The sequence below is a fragment of the Arvicola amphibius genome, chromosome 5 (genome assembly GCF_903992535.2).
Source record: "Arvicola amphibius chromosome 5, mArvAmp1.2, whole genome shotgun sequence".
Lineage (NCBI taxonomy): Eukaryota > Metazoa > Chordata > Mammalia > Rodentia > Cricetidae > Arvicola > Arvicola amphibius.
This window is the reverse complement of record NC_052051.1, coordinates 56,728,555-56,750,960: the sequence shown is the minus strand read 5'-3', so window position 1 is coordinate 56,750,960 and position 22,406 is coordinate 56,728,555. Positions and strand designations below refer to the sequence as shown.

The 22,406-nt window shown below is 53.0% G+C and overlaps 1 protein-coding gene across 3 annotated transcripts; it reads left to right on the top strand.

Annotated features, from left to right (window-relative positions):
- Window positions 1-353: 353 nt before the first annotated feature.
- Bahd1 (bromo adjacent homology domain containing 1) lies at window positions 354-22,095 on the top strand. Of its 3 annotated transcripts, none has more exons than XM_038331775.1 (7): window positions 354-492; window positions 13,316-14,746; window positions 16,529-16,908; window positions 17,617-17,776; window positions 18,194-18,270; window positions 18,963-19,063; window positions 19,921-22,095. In XM_038331775.1, exons 2-7 carry the CDS (start codon window positions 13,330-13,332, stop codon window positions 20,108-20,110), a joined length of 2,325 nt encoding a protein of 774 aa, XP_038187703.1. In that variant the 5' UTR covers window positions 354-492; window positions 13,316-13,329; the 3' UTR covers window positions 20,111-22,095. The 3 variants fall into 3 exon arrangements, with proteins under 3 accessions (XP_038187703.1, XP_038187704.1, XP_038187702.1); XM_038331776.1 differs by having other exon boundaries at window positions 16,526-16,908; window positions 18,972-19,063; XM_038331774.1 differs by having other exon boundaries at window positions 16,526-16,908.
- The last annotated feature ends 311 nt before the right edge of the window (window positions 22,096-22,406 follow it).

Below are 22,406 nucleotides of genomic sequence, written 5' to 3'. Positions count from 1 at the left end.
CGACCGACCCGCGATTCTGATTGGTTGGAAAGCGGGAGGGGGAGCCGAGGGCCGGATTGGCTGGCGGGGCCAGCGCAGGGCGGGGCGGCTGATTGGCGGAGCTTGCCGAGGGGCGCGCCGCTGATTGGCTGGAGACGAGGAAGCAGGAAGGAGGGCGGCGGAGGCTCCGCTCTCGGGGAGTTTGTGGGGGAACCGCGAGCGGCGTAGCGGATCCCGGAGCCCGGCCCCCGCTGCCCGCCCGTCTGGCCGCCTGCCCCGCCCGTCCGGCCCTTGCCGTCCGCCCGCCCGGGCCAGGCGCGCCCGCCCCCCCGACGGCCCCGCCCGACCGCGGCCCCCGCTCCGCCCGCCCGGCCCCGGCCCCCAGGAGGAGGCGCTGACGCAGCAGCGTGGAGCCCGGGAATTGAGCGCCCCCGGGGGGTTCCAGCCGCCGGATTCCAGCCCGGCCGGGGCCTGCGGGCGCCCAAAGCCGCGCCGTCCGCGTCGCTCGTCCCGGTGAGCGAGGGGCCGGGATCCAGGAGGGGGAAGGGGCGGGCGGGCGAGCGAGCTAGGTAGGCGGACTAGCAAAAGGGAGAGGACCGGCCGCCCGTCAGAGCGCCCCGCCGAGCGCGCCGCGCCGCCGCCCCCGCCAGCCCCGGGAAGGGACGGACGGACGACAAGAAGCAGGTGCGGCCGCCTGCCCGCCCGCGCGCGCCGCCTCCCTCCCCCGGGTCCGGCGCCGCGGTCCCGCCATCGGGGAGCGCGGCGCGCCTCGAGGTGACAGCCCCCGGGGGGCGCCCGCCTCACAGGCCGGGGGCGGGGTGGGTGGCGGCCGCAGGGTGGCAGCTTGGCCGGGCGGCGGTGGCGCGGGCGTCCCGGGCTACGGAGGGCGGGAGGACGCGGGGCGCTTCCTCGCCGCGGTGGAGCCGGCTCGCCTCCGAGTGCGAGGGCGGCAAGGCCCCCGCCGCGCCCCCTCCCCCATCGCGGTCCCTGAGGCAAGGGGCCGCGGCCGGGGGCGTCGCCGCGGGATCGCCCTCTCGGGGTGGGGGGCGCCCTCCCGGGTTGGGAGCAGACCGGCTATTGCCGGAGGGGGGGTGGGGATGGGGGCCGCGCCAGGGCGAGGGGTAGTGTGGACCCGATCGGGTCGGGCTGGAGGAAGGGAGGCGCCGAAGACGGAAGGGGACCGGTTCGAACAGCGAGTGTGGGCCGCGGGAGGCCCTATGGGGACCGTGCGGGGCGGCGGCCGAGTCCGAGGTGGGGCGGGGGCAATCGAAGTTGTCAGACCGCCTCCAAGTGACAGCGGGACCCGGTGCACCAGGCCCGGCCTGCTTGTACCCTTCCAACGCCGCCGCCTCTCCTCCGGGGCTGGGGGCCGGGTCAGGTCGGGCCCGAGGGGCCCGCTCGGCGATGAAGGGCCGGACAAAGGCGGCGCCCGAGCGGGCGCAGGTAGTGGTATCGGGGAGGGGAGCGAGTCCGGGGCACCCACCCCAAGGGGCGGGCGACGGGGCCGGACTCTGCCCTGGGGACTGCGGGGGCCGGGGCGTCCACCGGGAGGAGCTGCGGCACTGGCTCTGGGCTCTAGCCGCAGATCGCCTCGCGGCTTCGGGAAGAGTGGGGTCGACTTAGCCAAGGCGGAGGGGCAGGGGTGGGGGGGTGTGCGCACCGAGTGCCCTGGCCGGTGGCGAACCGGCATGGAGGCGAGCAGAGCCTAGCAGTGAGAGGCGTTCAGCAAGTCTGCCTACCGGTAGAGGTTTAACTCCACCTGGGATGTCTCCTAGTGGCCCATTGTCGGCAGTCTTAAGAACACCGACAACTGACTACTTGGATTGGGACTAAGGGACCCACCCCCCTACACACACCCCCACTGTGCTTGTCGATGCCTTCACTACTGCTGTAGCAGTTTTTCTTAGCTAAGAAGGTACCCACATAGGGACATGATAAGCGAAGTCCATAAATCCAGGGAGAAATTTGATGAAGAGATAAAATGAGGTTTCCAGTTCTCTTTTGTGCCACCTGACACGTTTCTTCCCATCTTCTACACCTGCATATCTTCTACTAAAAAGGAGTAAAGAGCTTCTGAGGGACCACATTTCTCAGGGACAACACTGTCCTAGGACTCTTTGGAATCTTGACTTAAGCTGAGAGTGCTGATAACCCCACAGTGACCAGCTCAAGGCTGTATGCTGTTTACCCGTTTGTAAAAGACCCACTCAGCTCCAGTGCCTTACCTCCCCCCACCCATGTGAACATGTTGGGAACAGGAAGAGAGGAGACTCCGGCTAATGACAGCTGAGAACATGGCCTTTTGCTGAGAAAAATCTGGGTTGGAGTGGCACACCAGGGGGACCCGTCAAGAGCCCCATTCGGCTGAGGTTGGCTCTGAGCCCTTGATGAGAAAGCTACCTGTCTGCCAAAGGGGACTGGGCAGTAGGATATGGAGTTCATTCATGGCACCCATTGCTCTCCCCGGGAGAGTCTGTACCCCAGCTTGGGTGGAGTTGAGGCTTGTGGGGAAAGGGAGTATTACTTCTCACAAGAGACTGAAGTTTGTTTGACAGAATTTAATTGTATGTCTAAAATCCAGAGAAGGCTGGAGAATCTGTGCTTTTGCTGGGGTTGCACTGTGTGACTTCTTTTGGTGGCAGTCAGAAGGGTGACCTGATTTGGCTGCTGGAAGGTTAAAAGGAGTTGCCAAAATAACATTTCCCTCTGTGTTAGGGATTTTACCTGGCAGGATACTCATGCCTGTCAGATCAGTGTTGAGGGGAGCTGAGCCATTAGTATGTTTCTGCTCTCTGTTCCTCTCTGTCCATCCGTCCTTCTTTCTCCTCTTCCCAACCCTAGACCCCGCGCTCTAGCTGAGACTAGCCAGGAACTTGCAGCAGTCCTTCTGTTTGCCTCCTGAGTGCTGGAATTATCTCTGTACCACTAAGCTGGATTGGGTTTGTTCTTTTGGTTTGTTCTGTTGCCATGTTCCCATGTCATTTTCCTCTTGCTTCCTCTGACTCTTCTGATCCAATCTGTGCACAGCTACCAGATCATTCTCCCCACAGGACTCCTTCCACAAGTCAGTTTCTTACTAAATTGTGGTTGCTCTCTTTCCTGCATTCTGACCCTCGACAGTGTCCCCAAGGCTGCTCACCAGTCACTGCACATTTGTCTCTCCCTGCCCTTTGCTCCTGGCTCTTCCCTGTCCTTCTCTTCCACTGTCCATTGTCTTGGTGTTGTTCAGAAAAATGTATTTTCTAGCACGGTGTCGGTGTCTTCTCAAATATTTTGTGAGCTGGAAGTTTCTTAAGGATGGGGTAATGAATTAAAGTGTGTGTGTGTGGGGGGGGGTGGGTGGGTGTGGGTGGGTGTGTGTGGGGGGGGGTGGTCTATTCTGGAATAGGGAGGAACCTGGCTTTTCTAGAAATGCCCTGTATGGATTCAGTCCTTGGAGGACTCTGACCCTTTTTGTCAAAGGTATATAAAGAGGGCATGTTTGTGAGGCTCTGATGGGTGTTTTCTTTTGCTGCTGCTCTGACCCATCTGCTGGTGAAGTCGGTCCTAGATTGTTCATGTGACACCACACAGACATGAATTGAAAAGGGGCTGTAACCCTGTTTTCCTCCTGTCCCCACTAAACCATCCTCTACCTCTCTCTACCCAGCTTTTCTATTCATTTGCAATTTACTTGCTGTCCATGCTAAATGAATCCATATGTTTTACCTCTTCTCATCTGGGTGTAAATAAGGAAGAAAACTCTTCGGAGAACAGAGGAGAAGCTTTGTAGGGTCCTTTTCTAGAAAAAGTGTTTTTCCATTTTGGGGGCTAGGTCTGTCCCATATTGGACCTTTGAGAAGGGAATGCTATCCTTCGAGCTCTCTTAGAAGTTGGTTTCTATTGGTGATCAAGCATGGACCTTGGGAACAAGGGAGAAAACTGATGCTGGTTTGATGCTCAATGGTGAAGAACCATATCTTGGATCCATCCTCTTTCCCCCAAACCTCTCTTTTGTGCCCCAGTTTGATGATTAATGGACCAGCATTTCCCTTCCAATCAGGAAGGCCACCCCTTACAGTTGCCATGGTAATGCAGACCTCTCCCCCGTCAGTTAAGAAAAAAAATCCTACTACTTATCCTTTACTGTAAGAGAAAAGCCACCTCAGAACGCCTCTCCTGGACTTGTTCCTCATCTGCTTTCTCTGTCTCCAGTGTGCATCCTGGAACATAGTCCTTTCCCTACTCAGGGACATTGCCTGAGTACCTTAACCAGATTCTGCACTTGTCAGAGCCAGCAGGTCTAGAACTGGCAGGAGAGGAAACAGCATTTTAATTTATTCATCCATGATGCAAAGTACAATCCAGAAAGAGCCCTTCTCCTTTAGGGATACAGGAGGCGCTCTCCGTGTGCTCTCCAGTATTTAGAGGTATGAACTGGGTAGCATTTGACACCCGAGAAGGGAATTTCAGTAGACCTGAAAGAAAATCAGCCTAGCATATCTACTAGAAATTGGAGTTCAGTGAAAATGTGGTAGTTATTTTCATTTCTCCCCACCTCTCCATCAGAGCATCTAAGAAAACTTAGAATGTTTTCGTTTTATCTACTGTTGTTCCTCTTGACCTTGCTCAGGCAACATCTGGCCTCAGTGCCCTGTTGCAAGGTGAGTCATTAAGGAGGAGGAAAAAACCTTAAGGAGGAAAAAAAATCCCCAGAGCTCAAAAGTAGCCTGTGTTGAACTGAAGCTGCCAGCAAAGCTGGCGAGTTTATGGAGCATTATATGAACAGTCCGACATTAAAGGGCCTCCTTTTTATGAATGGGTCGTGAAGAATGTAAATAAAGCAGCATCTCTCAATGGGGTAAGCATTTTACATAAGCAGCACTACCCCAGCCCAAGTATTTATGGGAACTTGCTAGCACTGTCTGGCAAGGCTTGTTTCCTTTGTGTCCTGACTTTGGAGACAAGGGGAGTGTGGGGAGAGTGTGCTTTGGCTCTGCGGGTTTGGCCTTGTCTTGGTGGCCAGCACAGTGTCTGTTAGCCCTAAAAAGATGGAATATCACGTGTGGTCCAGAGCTTGTGAAAATTGGCAGAGGCTCCCAGTACCTGGTAGTCTAAGATTCTGCATGCAGCTCCTGACCCATCAGGCTGCTTAGATCTTCCTAGGTCATGCCCAGGAGGTCTTGGATGATGAGATCCTACCTGGTTTTATGGGAGGCACCTAGCTGGAATAAAATGTACTGGTTTGAATTTCAGCTCCTTTATCTTTCTACAGCCCCTCTCCTGGTTTTGCCACTAATGAGCTGTAAGCTGGCTAAAAAGTGGAGGAAGCAGTGGGCACCGAACATTCCTGCTCAGGGCTGCCAAGTCCCGGGGTCCCAGTCAGGGCGTGGGTGTCCTGTCCCAGGCATCTTGTGGGAGTGAGAGGCCACTGGGTTTGGAGAACAGGGCCTAGAGTGCAGTCACTTCTCAGGCTTGGTATCCTGGAGTAGTGGTCATTACATTTCTCTTTGCACAGTGGGAAATACCTGCAAGGGTGGTTATTCATCTGGTTCAGTGTGCTGGTGGCTCTTGAGCTCCTCCACAGGCTTGGTCTGCCAGGAAGGAATGAGGTTTGTCTCTCAGTCTGCTGTTATGAATCAGTAACTTCCAAGATACCATAACCAAGTTACTTGAATGAAAAGACGGTAGCCTTTCATAGTTAATGATATCAGTACTAGCTAAGAACGTCCTGGGTCTGATTATTTTCTCTGGCCTCTGCTCCTTCTCTGGGATTTAGGAAGGACAGATATGTTGATTTCCCTGACCTGGAGTAAGGTGTGTGTATCTAGTTTCTGCCACTATCAATACAATTTTTCCAGTTTCCTGCTGCAGAAGAGCGGAATGGACCCTTCTGCAATTGTAGTCACTTGTCAGGAATGTTTGGGGATAACAGTTTGTTTATAAGGTTTCCAAGCTGCCCAGTGGTTTAGGAGTGTGTTCTTAGAGGAGTTATTATTGGGGTGCCACTTGTTGCCAGAGAGTAGAACCACGTCACCTCTGCAGCCAGGGTCCATGGTCATTTCCCAGCCCTGACTCGGGCTCACAGAGTTCCCATTGACTGTAGAAAAGAATTCTAGAGAGAGGAAATGCTCTCATAGAAAACTGAAAGTACAAGAGTTATCTGCCTGAAGAGAGGAGAGGAGAGGAGCAGTTGCTGTGTCTCTTAAGGTGGCCGTCTCTGCTGTGATAGGCCACTTTCCATCTCCATTGCAGTCTGAGCCGGGGAAGGGGATTTCCCTCGGGCCTGTAGACTGTAGATGCTTGGGGAAAGTTCTTTCTCTGGATTTACTGTAAAATATTTTCTCTCTCTGGAGCATTCCCCACTTTCTAAGTAATAAAATGATTTTGTTTCAAAAATGTATGCAAAAGTTTATTCTGGCCGGGCAACGGTGGTGCCGCATACCTTTAATCCTAGCACTCAGGAGGCAGAGGCAGGTGGATCTCTGTAAATTCCAGGCCAGCCTGGTCTACAAATTAAGTTCCAGGGCAGCCAGGATTGTTCCACAGAGAAGCCCTGCCAAAAAAAAAAAAAAAAAAAAGTTTATTTGGAAATTCGAGCCAACTTTTCTAAAGATGATGGTGATGGCGATAGTGATGATGATTTAGAGACAGGATCCTGTATAGCCCGGTCTGCCTAGAACTCTCCATCCCCCTCCTCACCTTGAGTGCTAGTATTTATAGGTGTATGGACCTATCTGTCTATGTGAACAGTTCTTTAAGCTGAGAAATTCAAGAGAAACTGTTATGTTGGGCTGTGACCCAGCATCCATCTTGTGAGGCCCTAGGAAGTGGCAGTGTGATAACAGTGTGGAAGTATAGGCTCTGAGACACCTGGATGCCCATCCCCCTGTGCCCTTGCTTTCTGCTGTGCTAGGTAAGGTTTTCTTAGGAGGTAGGGTGGGAGTGTATGTGTGTGCACGTGCGTACGTGTGCTCGTGCACATGTAGGTCAGAGGACACCTTGCGGCAGTCAGGTCTTTCCTTCCACCGTGTGAATTCTGGAGAATTGAGCTCAGATCATGAAGCTTGGCAGTACGTGCCTGTACCTGCAGAGGTCTCCCATGTATAGGCACACAACTTCCGTCCGTCCGTCCTTCCTTCCTTCCTTCCTTCCTTCCTTCCTTCCCTTTTTCCTTCATTTTTATTGAACTCTTTGTACCTGTTTAAGTCTCCTGAAGATGTAATGTAACTTCTGCTTCCCTAGACTGTTGTGAAGGTAGATGCAGTGATTGTCATGTACTAGGTGGTACTGGGTACTCAGAATACAGAGTAGCATTCCTGGGACAGTAGGAGCCCCTGGTGAATCATGTTCCCTGCCCACTTAGAGACTTTAGGGACTGATCTGGCTCTTTGATACCGATTCCACCTCCCTATCCTTTCTGGATTTACTGCTTACTGTTTTGTTTTGAGACAGGGTCTCATGCAGACCTCAAATTTACTGTGTAGCCAAGGATAACCTTGAACTTATGAGCCTCCTGCACCTCACTAAGATTACAGCTGTACATCACACTGCCTGGTTTTATGCAGTGGTGGAGATCAAACCTATTGCTGCCTACATGCTAGACAACTGCTAGCTACACCCCCAGCCCAGGTTGTCTCTAGCGTTCTTTGCCATAAATCAGGAGGTTCTTTGTTGGAAAGCTCTGGGGTGTAGCTGTCCTCATGACTGGTGGTCTACTTATGTTCAGGACCAAGAGGTAGCCGACAAGCCACTGGGGTCCCTGTGTCACCTTAAGATTTCCTCCCACCCATATTTTACTGGTGTTGGAGATTTGCGAATATCAGGCACGAGAGTGTTTGGCAGTTAAGAGCACTCATTGCTCTTTCAAAGAACTCAGGTTCGAGTCCCAGCACCCACGTGGTGACTTACACCTGTTTGTAACTTCAGTTCTCAGGATCTGACATTCTGTTCTGACTTTGGGGGGCACCAGACACACAAACAGTGCATATACGTGGCAGCCAAAACACTGATACACAAAAGAATTTTAGAAATAAGAAAAGAAAAGAATGGGCTTGTATTAATTGCCTGGTGTATACTAGGCACTCTACATGCTCTCACTTAATCCTTAAAACAAACAGTCTTGCTTTGAAAAGTAAACCAAGCAAGGCTTGGAGTTCAGGCTCTTTTCCAGTCCTGATCAGGGGACTCGGTCCTGATCAGGCTCTGCTGTGGGACAGAGATCACAAGCGGTGCAGTGTGGCAGGGAAGGAGCCATGGATGTTCTGGTTCTCCATAGAACAGTCCCAGGAGCTGTCCACCAGGAAGAACTATGGGAGAGGAAGATGGCTAAGGTGTTGGGGCTTTTAAGTCCCCTAGGGCCAACAATACGACTCTATGGGTGAAGGCATTTCCTGCCAAGCCCGACATTCTTGAGTGCCATCTTCAGAACCCTCAGTAGAATGAGAGAAATCAGCTACCCCACAAGTTGTCCTGAGCACCTGTGCTGTTGGTGCATGCACTCATGCATATGCACACATGCACCAAAAAAAAAGTGTTTAAAGAAAACCCCTAAAGACTAGTTTGTATTGCACATGGCTACCTTTTGTCAGTTTCGTGAAGCAGAACACGGATACTACTGATAAACTACTAAAGCATGATGCCCTCTGCCCACTGTCCTTGCTTAGGGATCTGTAGATATGGAAGGCGCTGTCTTTATTTACTCCCTACCTATAGGAAGGGCTTTGCCTCCATACTGAGGCATTGGCAGTTTTTGACCACCTGAGAAAGAGCTTACTTAGTATTGCTGCTGTTACTACCCTAAACTTTGTTCTCTAACAGATATGGGGTCTGTAGTCTTACGTTAGAGTTCCCCCTCGCAGCAGTGTATCCATTTGCCTTTAGGGTTAGTGGAAGAGGCCTGGCTGGCTTTGGCTGTAGAGCTAGAAGTAAGCCAAGGTCTGAAGCTTTGGCTCTCATACTAGGGTATCAGAATCGATTAAAAAAAAAAAAGTCAGACCTATCCATCGGGCTGAGCTGAGCTGCCACAACCAGCTCCTTTCTGCATGGGATGGGTGGTGGGGTGGGCATGACTTCCTGTGCGGCTACTTGCTGTGTGTCCTTTGGGTTCCCAGAGACCTCAGTATGACCCATGAAGAGCTAGTGAGGTCTTACAGGTTCTAGACAGTATTGGTACCTCTAGATGGCAGGTGTAACTCCTCAGACGGATGCCAGACCTAAGAAGAATCAAAAACAAGCCTATGCCCAGGTGGCTGGGAGCAGTTCCCTTTGGTTGTGCACTATGCTCTTTCCTGCCCAGGTATTTCTGTAATTAAGCTCAGTTGCAAGGCGGCTTGAGTACCTGCAGCAGGTGATGTTAAATTGGCAGATCTGTGGGCCAGAACCATTGTTCTCTTAGCAGGTAGTGCCCAAGGGTTTTGTGGGTGCCTGCTGTGGATCCTTAGTCAGATACTGGGGTGGTCAGAACACATGCCACCCTGGCTCCACAAGGGAAAGGGGACATTGTTGCCATCTTTCCTTGGGATGGACATTTGAATGTCCTTGGCAGAATAGTAACAGAGCAGAGTTCAAGTGCGGACTGGATGTTTGGATTCTCGCCCAGATGGCCCCGGGCTCCTGCTGTAGGGAACTGATGATAGGTGCCTCTTCTGTGGCCAGGAGAGAGAGGAAGGCTTTTGCTCTCCACCAGGCTTCCCAACAGTGTCTTGCCATCCTTGTCATTGCTGGGAAGTAAGGTTTATTTTGGTATGTCAGTTTCAGACAAGGAACCTCAAGTTTAAGTGAGTTGTTCATTTGGGTCAGAGCCAGCTTCGGTTTTGCATTTTGCTAAGCTGAATGTAGAACCCAGGACCTCGTACTTGGTAGACAAGCTTTCTACCACTGAGCTGCTTCCCAGCCCCAGAGCCAGGCCTGCCTTCCTTAGACTCGGTTCTGTCTGCTTCTCACTAGAGACGGAGAGGTGCAGTACCTTTGCCTGGCTAAATTTACCATAAGCCACGCAGAAGGAGCTTCTGTTTTCCCAAGTGCCGTTGGTTGAACATGTAAATGAAAAGGAGCCTTTGCCTTGTGTGCTTGTTGCTTTTCTTTGGTGAGATTCAAGAAAGCTGGTATTTCTGACAAAGGTTACTTCTTTCAGGGAAATAGCCCCAGTCCTGAGACTGAGGACACTGATTGACTGGGGGGCGCTGTGTAGTAAGGGGAGCAGGAGGCAGTTTTGAGGATCTCTTCCTACCCAGGGGCAGATTTAATTTATGGGAGTGGTTCATACTGTGACCTGTAGCCCAAGCCTCTGGCTCCCTTGTTGGAGCCTTCAGCTGGACACGTAGCACCTAGTGTATGCACTGCCTCTATAGACAGGGTGGTATGTGCCTTTTCTGCTTCTGGGCATGGCTTCTGCTAGCCCCAGGCAGATCTGAGTTACACTGAAGCCTAGCCTCACGCACCCCAACACTCCAGATCCCCCTCAGTTTTGAGGCTTTGATGTGTCTGGAATGGAGATCTCTTGATTGCCAACTTTGACTTATACTTATGGGGATTTTGGGTTCAACTTGTGGGGTCTTTGGCTCAGAAGCCCTCTGGCCGGCCACTGTCCTTTAAGGTCAGTTGTTCAGAGCTGGTGACAGTCGGACTGGTTTTCCCCAGTGAGAGCTTGCTTGATACCAGCTAGGTAAAAGGTAATTGCCCTGGGGAGTCCTTCCCAGGAACCTTCTCTCAGGGGTCTGGATTGTTTGTGCAGGGACAGGTCTTCCCGAGGGCAGAGGAGCAGTGCTCATCATTTGACAGTGGTACAAAGTTCTGGGCTGAGCTAATGGAAATGAGAGGGCCTGAAGGAATGGCTGTCCTCCCGCAACAGGGACCAGGGCTTCTGTGCACTCGCAGCCGCAGCCGGCCCTGCTGGGCCACCTCCTGCAGGGCAGACGGCCCTGGCAGGCTGCAAGCCCCTCCACCTAGCCCCACCCCAGGGAAAAGCTGCTGCTGAGGTTCTCACAGGTCTTCAAAGCATGACTCACGCTCTCTCTCCTCATTTCCAAGTACAGCAGAGGGCGGCAGCAGAGACCCCAGCCTCTCAAGACCGCGCCACCAGGGCCCCACATGAAAGCTGGAGGTTATTTTGCAATGTGCTTTGATGGCTCTGGCAGTCTTTAGCCAGTGACAGGAGGTTTGGCAGATGCAGAGGAGGCTAGCAGGAGGCTCCTGTGCTTGGCTTAGAAACAGGACTTGCACCCTGTGATGTAGAGGTTTACCGGATGTCCAGCCCTCGGGGGCAATGGCTCCCTGAGAGGCTGGAGTACTGAATGGGAGGTTAAAGTGAAACCATCTTTACAGGAAACAACACTCTAGGAACAGGCTCCTGAGAGTGGCCACTGCTGCTGCTTCCCACCTCTCTGCCTGGGACTTGTTGGTGCTAAGAGGGAAGTACCGAGTATAGACAGACAGCCGGGGACAGCCTGCCACCCCTGTGACCAATCTCCAGCAGGCAGCCTCCTCCCTTCTCAGAGCCCTCCACTCGCTGATGTTCTGCTTATGCTCTTTCCTGCCCACCCCCTTTGCTCTGTGCTTGGTATCCATGTCCTCAAAGGCCACAGGCCCAGGTGACCTCACCCTTGGCCCCCAGCCATTCCCAGGCCCAGCTGCTCTGGCGACTTGGGGCCTGTTGAGGGGCTTCAGCCCGTGTTTGGCTGCATTGTCTATTCACTCATCCTTCATCTTCAAGCTTCTTGGGAGTGGGAAGCAGGACCTTGGTTTTGCCCACAAGTGCAGATACTCTGCTGCCAGCACAGGGTGCCTCCTGGCTCAAGAAATGAGTCTGTGGGTTGTCTGCGCCTGGGATGCTTTTGAGCATAAAAGGGGCGAGCTGACGAGTGTGCGGAACAGCCAGGACAGTGATCCCGAGTCAGAGCAGAAAAGAGACGCCTGGAATTGTTATGAGCTCTGCCATTTAAGAATGAATGGATTTGCCTCCTGTGACTCTTCTGTGCCTGGGGCCTGATTTCTGGGCAGTGGCAGGTTCCCACACATGGCCTGTTGCTTCTTCCCCTTGCAGATACCAGTCCTTTCTTTATGAGGGTTGTCTACACTGCCCATGGTTGTCTACACTGCCCATCAGCTGAGTTTTCTTTCACTCTTTCCCGGCTAGTGCAGCTTGTCTGTGCAGAGACACCCGGTGACCCCCACTAATGGCTGAAAACTGCAAAATTAATGGGGAAGAACTTGGCAAAGCCTGGAAATCCTCAGGCTTGGGATCTTTGGGGTTAAGTCCCCGCCCCTCTCTACTTCTCCCAGCATGAATAACAATAGTGGGGAAACTAAGCTGAAAAGCCTAGCCTGGCTGGATGGGGAGGGGTCCCTGAGGTGCCTGGTGAGGAGAAGTGTGGACTGTCTGGCACCTCACTTGGCAGCCCCTGTGCTTTGGAGAGTAGATGGGAAGTAGTCTGGCCACCCTCCCTCACCCTTGCAGATCTGCCTTGCCTTTATGGTACAAGTGTGCAGTGCACAGCTCAGCTAGCTCTGGCCTTTGTTACTTAGAACCTGAGATCAGACTGCCCCTGAGTGTATATAAGTAGGGAACATCTGCAAAGCCAGAGTTAGGGATCATGCCTGGTCATGGGCATCCTCGGGCTTCCTAAGACTCTCCTGTCCACTATCTTGCCTATCAAGGAAAACTGAGGTACAGGGCAAGGCTTACAAGGACCACTGGTTTTTCTCCTCTGCTAGCTTTGATCCTAGCTTAATATCCGTTACCAACCCTGGCACGCTGAGATGCCTTTCCCTGGAATCTGACCAAATTACGTGGGGGCTGCCTCCTTGGGCAGGCTCAGGCCTCACCTTTCTTAGGGCTTTTCCAGAAAGATGCAGTTATGGCTCTCTTGCTGAATGAAGGGACCTTCTTCCCCTGCCTAGCAGGCAGGTTCTTTGACTCAAACCTCTCTTTGCCCACCTCTTTATCCTCTGGCTAGTCTCAGAAGCCCAGAGTTGAGGAGTTGGTAGTACTTTGGTCGCGTCTCTAAAGCCTCACACCGCCTCAGCCCCGTTCTGGCTGTGTTTTCACAGCCTCCTCTTGGGTGTCTAGTGGGAGCAGAAGAAGAGGTCTGATTGTTGCTTTCCGTTCCTCCTGTGCCTTGGCACTGGTGTCTGTGACATTTCTCAGGCTTTCTGGGGCTTAATTCGTGGGGACTAGGTGCTAGGAGGAGAGGGGAGCCAGTGCTTGCACAGCTACTGGTGGTCTGCTCGCCCCTGGAAGGCAGGTCCTAGGAAGTTCCAAGCTGGAGACAGCAGGAGTGAGCCAGAGAAACTGCAGGGTGAGAGCAGGAGGGAGGCAGTGACCAGGTCTCCTCATTGCCTGCCTTCTTTCCCGCAGATTGGAGGGAGTCCATGACACACACTCGGAGGAAGTCCCTTCCTATGCTTAGTTCTGGCCCCACTGGCCGAGGGGAGCCCCTGCAGATGGAAGACAGCAATATGGAACAGGGGACTGAAGATGTGGAGCCAGGCATGCCTGAGAGCCCTGGGCATCTCCCAGGGCGCCGCAAGAACTACCCATTGCGTAAGCGTTCACTGGTTCCAGGAAAGCCCAAGGCCTGCAAAGTGCTGCTGACTCGCCTGGAAAACGTGGCTGGTCCACGAAGTGCAGATGAGGCTGATGAGCTGCCCCCTGACCTGCCCAAGCCCCCTAGTCCGGCCCCGTCCAGCGAGGACACTGGCCTTGTGCAGCCCCGCAAGCGGCGCCTGGCCTCTCTCAACGCAGAGGCCCTCAATAATCTGCTGCTGGAGCGGGAAGACACAAGCAGCCTGGCAGGCGCCCGTCGAAACCGAGGCGGGGACCCTCACCGTAGCAGGGACCGGGCCACAGGGACTTGGTCTTTCTCTAAGAAGCGACCTCGGCTGGGAGACCTTGGAGAAGGAAGTCGAGACCAGTCCCCAGATCCAGCCCCAGATGAAGGTGCCCGACGAGATGGAGACCCAGCTCCCAAGAGACTGGCTAGCCTAAACGCAGCTGCCTTCTTGAAACTCAGCCAGGAGCGGGAGCTACCTCTTCGACCCTCTCGTGCCCAGGCTGAAGCAGATGGGCGCTCCACTGAGCCCCTGGCACCCAAGATTCTGCGGCCAAAGTGGGCCAAGGTCAGTAACAAGAACTGTCCCAAGGCTCGGCAGGGAACTGGCTCTGGGGAGACTTCAGGGTCCCCCAGCTGGCAAGAACAGCCTGATGAACCTTGTCCCTCTGCTATTCCTCGAGGGCCACCTATCCAGCCATCTCGCCAGGCCCCAGGCAAGGCTCTGGAGGACCCCTTGCGCCCCCACCTGCCTCTGCTGATGGGTGGGCAAGCAGCCCTGAAGCCAGAGCCAGGCCGTCCAGGTGAAGAGTCACCTGCCCCCAAGCAGGAACTGCACCAGCCCTCCTTCCCTGCACCTCAGCTGTCTCCGCTGCCGATGCCTGGCAATCCAGCAGACTACAGTGGTCCGTGCGGAGGGCCTGAGCTCACTGCTCTGGGCAGCTTCTACCTGTATTGTGGCCAAGACGGGCTGCAGTGTGGGAGCTACTCACCTTGCCCCATGCTCCCAGAAGGCAAGCTGTCTCCAGTGGCAGCCCCCAGTGAGGGGCTTCTCATGTCCCCGAGCTCAGTGCCCTCTGGCATCCCTTTCCAACACCCTCCTTGGAGCTCATCTCGCTACTGCTCCAGTGAGGACACTGGAGTGAACGGCTACAGCGTTTGTGGGGTGCTGCCGCTGCCTCTCACCCACATTGGCACTACCTGTGGCGGCTGCCCCTACAAAATGCCTTTTACAGCAGGTAAGCTCTGTCGGGGACACACATGGTATGCTAGGGAGTTTTTAAGGCATGGCATCCCAGGAGGTTGAGATACAGCTCTGGACAGCGGACTCTACTGAGTCTGAGAGGCAGGGAACTTTAAGAAGGGAGGTCTCTACCATTTAGGGCAATGTCCTCGGCCTACAAACAATCCCAGGAAAGAGCGCCATTTAGCTCTTATGGCCTGCTCTGCTTTGCCCAGACTGTCAGCGAGATTTCCCAGCTTGGAAGTTAATGTGCATATTGGGACAAAGTCCCTCCTCCAAAACTGGGATTCCCATTCTTAAACTCTTAGATACAGAAGTTAGGGTCTTAGGTAGGCCCTGTGGTACAAGGCTGTAAGGTCAGCTACACAGAAGGCTGAGTCTGGGATCATGAGTTCAAGACCAGCAGAGTTACAGAAAGGAACACTTCTCAAACAAAAAAAGAGAAAGGTCTGGAGTTCAGTGATGATAGGAGTGTTCAGCATATGTGAGGCCCTAAGTTCAATCCCCAAAAGTGGGGAAGAAAGAAAAACTAGGGTTTTTTCCAAGTCATTCACATTTCCCTTCTATCCAGGGCTCTCCCTCAACTAACATTCCTCATGTCCAGAAGCCCACCTACATGCTGGCTGAGTTTAGCATTCATGTGGAGCAGCACCAGGTGTGGTGGGACAGTTTTGCCCTGGCTGTACAGGCTTTGGAAAGACAATAGATACACAGACGTGGCATTGTGTGGATAGCTGGGTGTAGGCAGGGTGGGTGGGCATACTCAAGAAGAGACCAGTGGGTTTGGCACCCTTGGCTTTGTTATCTGTAAGACCCAGGGATGGCTGGTGCTCAGCTAGACAGGAAAGGTTGTCCACACCTTCTCTCCAGGCTGTTCCCTCCAGCTTCTGGGTAGAAATGAGGTGACTAAAGCCATCCTGACCAGCAGGTCTGCTCTGTGCAAGAGAGGTGAGGGCTGGGCCATCCCCTGCTCTTCCTCCTTCCCCACGCCCCTTAATGTAGGGGTCTATAAAACTGCTTTATAGACCACTTGGCTCTGGCCAGACTGGTTCTATCAGGTTCTAACCTGGATTGGAGTCCTGAGAAACAGGAGCAGACTTCTTCCTGGCCTTTCCTCTTAGACCCTGACCTTTACCCTAATGAGCAAGACCACCCATAAGCGCCGTGTGCCAAGCGCCGTTCTCAGTCCTTGACACAGTCAGAGGCATGTAATTAGGCAGACTCTGCCAAAGTGCCTGGATTGAAATGTTCTCCCCTGCTCCCTTTCCTCACGACATCGGCTAAGCCAGTAACTGCTGTGTCTGTTTCCTCCCGTGTAAAGCAGCAGTAACAGTACCTACCTCAGGATGTTATAAGGGTAAAGTGAGCTAGTATGTAAATAAGGAAAACAGTCGGAATTCCATGTCATGCTTGTAAGCACTACTTAACATTACAGAGGGGCCAGAGTGACTTGCCTAAGGTCACGTGGATGGTAAGTGGTAGGTGTGGGGCTCATATCCCAGTCTGTCTGACTCCAGAACTGTGAAAACCCTGGAGAATCTTAGGTCAGAACTAACGAAGATATTTTTGCTGTCACTCCTTCTTCCAGTTAGAATGGGACGCACAAGTGTCTGCTGGCCAGTTTCCAAGGTGAAGAAAGGCCCGAGTCCCACCTCCCATCTCACCTGGCCTTAGAGTTGCATCTTGGAACTAAGCCAGGCCTGGGACCTGAAAACAGATGGCTAGAGGGGTTGGGGTTTGTTCTACCTACCTTGACCCACTCTCCTTTTTTTAGAAGGCTGCAGGTCCCTTGGCCAGCTGGAATTTCCTCTCCCAGAAGCTGGCCACCCAGCCTCACCTGCTCACCCCCTCCTGGGATGCCCTGTGCCCAGTGTGCCACCTGCAGCAGAGCCCATCCCCCATCTCCAGACACCCACCTCGGAGCCCCAGACGGTAGCCCGGGCATGCCCTCAGAGCGCCAAGCCTCCAAGTGGTTCCAAGTCTGGCCTGCGCACAGGCTCTAGCTGTAGGTACACTGTGAGGAGCAAGGCTGCCCGCAGACCCAGCCACCCCAAGCAACCGCGTGCTCAGCGCCCACGTCCTCGCCGCCGCCGTCGCCGCCGCACTAATGGCTGGGTGCCTGTAGGTGCCGCCTGTGAGAAGGCAGTGTATGTCCTGGTAAGTGTTAGCACTTAGCTGATGAGGGCAGTAGGGCACAGGACACTAATGAGATGGGTCTGGCTACTCTTGAGGGCAGCAAGGAGCTGCGGGTCACCTCAGGGACCAGTGTTACTTCTGGTTCTTTCCCCCCAGTTCTTACCATGCGCCCTGCTGGTTTCTGTTTGTCACTTAGTCTTGGTGATCCGAGTCTTCAGCTTCTCTGCCCTGCTCAGTCCTCTTTCCATCCCACACTGTATAGGGGGTTGGGGTGAGCCAGAAAGTTAACTGATGGAGTAACACCAGGAGAGAGAAAACAGTGTCAACTAGAATGTTGAGCACGTCTGAAATTCCATGTTAGAACTTAAGCTAAGTGCTTTGCATGCTTTATCCTCTTTAATCTGACCACTGCCGTATGTGTGTAGTGTGTGCTCCACGGTCCCTTTGATAGATAAGGAAACTCTCCCAAGGCTGTGCCACTTCCAGTGGTGATTTTTAAGGGTTCGAACGCAGACCACTCCATTAGTGCCCAAATGCTTAGAGAGCCAGCCTCGTTGATGCCACTGTTTTCCAAGCTTAGGAGTTCCCTGCCGCATCCTGTCCCAGTCTGCAGCTATCTTAGGGGTTGACTGCCTTAGTGAACTAGAGGAGATGTTAATCCCTGCTTCCCTCTGTCCTCACTCTTGAGTGTGGCTCTCAGACTTACTGTGTCATTGGTTCATTGCCCAGGATGAGCCAGAACCTGCCATCCGAAAGAGCTACCAGGCAGTTGAGCGACATGGAGAGACAATCCGAGTTCGCGACACTGTCCTCCTCAAGTCAGGCCCAAGAAAGACGTCTACACCTTATGTGGCCAAGATCTCCGCCCTCTGGGAGAACCCTGAGTCAGGTACCTGTCCCTGAACCCAAAAGACAGCTACCTTCATTTGGCCCCTGCCTAGAGTTTGGCCTGGCACAAGACCACCATTCTTGGCAGAGTCTGCCCACCCTTCAGCTGGGGTCTGTCTGCTGCAGAGGTATAGCAACTTGTGACTTGAGGTGAATCCATGCACTCCCTTTGTTAGCCACCAGAGCCCAAGCACTTGTCCCAGGCCTTACCCATCAGTGCCTTCTCGCCCGTCTCTCTGTGTCTAACAGCATTCCAGGCTGCTGAATGCTTGGCCTTGGTCAGGGGACACAGGCAGCCAGAGCCTGCAGGATGGGGCCAAGATCTGGGGTTGGACAAACCTCTAGGGCAGGTGGCCAGCCTATCTTAAATAAGCAGGGTTGCTAGCTCCAGCCATGACCTCTTCTGTTGTCTCCCTAGGAGAACTGATGATGAGCCTCCTGTGGTATTACAGGCCTGAGCACTTACAGGGAGGCCGCAGCCCCAGCATGCATGAGGTGAGCTGCCTAGCAAGGGGGGTGCAGCAGGGTGGCCAAAAAAGAGGTTGTGACATTAAGACATGGCATATGAAAGAGACAGCTAGGAAACAGCCAAGTCCCCCTTCAAGCCCTCTGGGGGGTTAGCATCTCCCAAACACCATCCCAGCTTATGTTCCAAATGGGAATAATGACCCTCGAGCACCCGGGCTTTGAAAATGGAAGTGAGCAGTTCTGTCCTAACTCGGGATGACAAGGTGGCGCTGTGCACCTCACCCCTTTATTACCTGCAGTGCTCAGCACCTCTGAGCTGAGCGCCTATAGGCTGAGAGTGGTCGATCTGTTATTTCCTTTCTTTTTAAGGGACTTTTCTCTTTTTGAGACAGGGTCTCATCGTACAGCTCTAGCTAGCCTGGAATTCACTATGGGTAGACCAGGCAGCCTTGAACTCACAGAGATGCATCTGCTAGGATTAAAGGCATGTGCCACCCCCTTTGGTGTGGGACTTTTTATCTCATGAGGGAGAAAGGAGCCAATTTCTTTTCCTCTTAGGGCTGTGTGGGCAGACAGGGTCAAGACTTAGATGAAACTAACTATTGCTGCTGGCGTTGGCTCGGGTCAGCACTCCCTGCAGAGGAGCCATGCCTGCCTTGTTCCTGGAATGAGCTGCCTTTCTAGCTCCCATAATCAACCCGCTCCTCTTTCCCCTTGAGCCTTTGCAGAATGAAGTTTTTGCATCGAGACATCAGGACCAGAACAGTGTGGCCTGCATCGAAGAGAAGTGCTATGTGCTAACCTTTGCTGAGTACTGCAGGTAGGTGGTACTCCCCCCCCCCCCCCCCGTAGATGGTCTCTGCCCCCGTAGCTGACCTCTCCCCTCGGATTCAATGTGCATGATTTGGGATAACTTTATGGAGTTCCAAGGAAATCACTTTATGCTCTAGGCCCAATCTTAATGGTTTAAAATGTTCTTCTCTAAAACCTATCTCTAATACAGTTTCTCACCCTGTAGGCTATGGCCCCTTTGGGGGTCAAGCAACCCTTTTACAGGGGTTGCCTGAGACCATTGTGTAGAAATAACCAGGTTAGCTAAGGATAAAACAGTTATATTTTATTTATTTATTATAAGGGGAAAACTCATGAAACAGGAAACACAAAATAACTATCCACTAAGGATCATCTTAACACCTTTTGTTTAGTTTTGTTTGAGACAGAGTCTGTGTAGCTCTGTGCTGTCCTGGAACTCAATATGTAGAACAGACTGGCCTCAAACTCCAAGAGATCTGCCTGCTTTTGCCTTCCAAGTGCTGAGATTAAAAACCACACTTGGCTGGAATTTTATTTTTTTAATTATCAGAACTGTTCCCTCCTGAGGTAGAGTAATTTAGAGAGCACATGTTAGCCCTGTTCTCCTGATGGTGTTGTGGCCCACTAGTGTTCTGAGAGAGATCTAGGAAAACTGAGGTTTTTGGGAAAGAAGCCCTGAACGGTGTGTGTGTTCAGGAGCTGAAGTCAACTGGAAGCTGTCAGAGTGCACCCAGCCTTGGGGATCATAATAGGGCAATGTCACCTCTCAGTCCCCACTCAGTGGGTAGTGTAGGGAAGAGATTGGTTTTCTTAGAAAAGTGGCTCTGCTGAGGCAGTAATGGTGTGTGGTGTGTGTGGTTGCAGGTTCTGTGCCATGGCCAAACGCCGGGGCGAGGGCCTTCCCAGCCGGAAGACAGCTCTGGTGCCCCCATCTTCAGACTACTCCACCCCACCACACCGCACAGTGCCAGAGGACACAGATCCTGAGCTGGTGTTCCTTTGCCGCCATGTCTATGACTTCCGCCATGGCCGCATCCTCAAGAACCCCCAGTAGCTCGTCTTCGTGCTCACACTGGGGCTGCCTTCGGGAAAGTGGGGCCTGGGGTGGGGCGCTGCTTGAAGCACAGCACTTGGTTAAGGGCCATGGGATGCTGGCCTGTGGTTCTCTTGGGGAGGGGGGAGGGCAGGGGCCCTATGGATTCTGGGCCACATGGGAGAAAGGGAGGCCAGGACACAAAAAAGTTATCTGAGCCCTCAGCTTGGCCTGGGTTTTTGGGCACCCCAGGGTGGAGACTCCTGAAGATTCAGTCTTCCCTGGAGTTGGGCCAGACCTGAGGGACATGGGTCAAAGTAGGGCAGGGGCAAGTAGAAGGGTTAAAGTCCTTCCAGAAACAGGCCCAGCAGCCCCTTTTCTAGCCTCCTAGGCCTCCCAAGGGTAGCAGGAGCCAGCTTTACCTCACCCACTGTGACCTGCTGCTTCCCAACAGCCTGGGATCAGGCTCTGCAGATTCTAGCACAGCTCTGACTTGTTCCAGTGAGTCAAGAGAGCCAAGCTTTGACTTCCTCTTCCTGGACTCAAGGCTTTTCCTCGGCTTTCTTCCTTTACCCCTGCAGTAGCTACTGGTGCTGGCATAAGTTGACCCGGTCCACCCATGGGTGTCCGCCTCCTGTCAGCTTTCCATTAAGGGCCACCCAGCAGGTCTGGCTTGCCAGAATACTGGTCAACATGGAGCTTGTCATGTCTGGAAGAGCTAATGAGTGCTGGGAGAGAGGGTGGGGGGCAGGGGACAAGGAAAATTGCTACCTGATTTGCTGAAGATTTTTCCTCTTGCCTTATACTTGGAGGTTCTGGGAAACCTCTTGCAGAACTTCACACAAGACTCTTCAAGCCACACCCACCTGAAATCAAACCAAAGGAGTGCTGTGGCTCCCCCTGCCCTGCCACCCTTACCCTAGTCTTTTGTAGATTGCACTAATTTACATCCCAGTGAGAACCAACACTGTATCAGTCCACAGACCAGAGCTGCAGCCACTTACTCTAGGAGCTAGGACCTGCATTTTCCGTTTCTTCCGTTGCCCAGAGATTTGTTCTCACCTCATGCTCCCTACGAGAGATAGATCAGGAGGCTGGGTCCCCTGTTGTCCTGGCCTGGGTCTAGGCTTTTGGAGGAGCTGGAAGCCTGGTTATTTGTACCTTGTTTGTACCAAAGAGGAGCATGGGGATTGAGGAGGGTGCAGTGCAGTTGGGTTTGGGCCCAACACTGGGAACCTGCCAGCCAAGCACTTCTACAAGGGCATGCTCCAGGGGCATATGCTGTGGAAGGTGGCACTGGGTCCTCCCCTAGAGAGGGGTGACACGGGTCCAGGAGTCTGAGATGGCACTGGGGTGAGTGCAGTCTGGCACAGGCTACAGTGGGAGGTGGAAGTGAACCCTGAAGGCAAAGCCCTGGCAACTCCAGGTCCAGGCCCTGATTCTTAGAAGATAAATTGTTCCTGATGGGTAATTGGGCTGGGTAAGGACCTGAACGCTTCACAGGTTAATTTTTGTTTTGGAAGCCGTGTCCAAACCCAAAAGGAAGACTTTGTATTGAATAAGCTCTTTGGAGGAAGGCATGTATCTGGAAGAGCAAGGTGTAAGAGGTCAGCAGAGTGGTAGTGGACCCATTGGAGCCTGCTCTTTCTAGGGTGCTGCCAAGGTACCCAGCCTCACCCCCAGGAAAGGAGAGAAGAATCCTAGGAGGCAGAGGCTGCTGCCAGATGTTAAATGCTTTTGGAATCTCTTAGATGTGGAAATATTTTTTCGAACATGAAATTGCAGCTGGTAGAATTTCAATGGAAGTATAATCCATGTAAAATATATTTTAGTTGATATTTTGTAAAATGCACTTTTTGTGTGTGTCGATCCTGGTTTCCCAGATCTGTATTTCAGTGTTTACAAGGGAGGGGGTACCTTTCCTAACCTCCCTTCTGACAGAGATTAGAAGTACTTCTTTAAGAAAAATAAATAAATTTGAGAAATTGTATTGATTTAGAAAAGAATCATTTCCTGTGTGTCTTATCATTGGGGGGCATTAAATATGAAGGGGCTTACCGTTGTCTTGGGTCCTGATTAATTAATTACTCCTGGCAACACAAGGGCTCGCTAAGGCCAGTGAGGTTGCAAAGCTAGAAGGAGAATGAAAAGAGGAAATGGGAGCTTGAAGTTAGCCTTGAGGCAGCCATGGCTTCTGGGTTTGTAAAATTCTTGGGTTGCCAACCCTGGCCTGACCACTGACCTGAGTGGGAGCTAAGCGCGTCTGGACGCTTGAAGATAACAGTACCATAATCTTGGATACCGGCTACAAACTCGC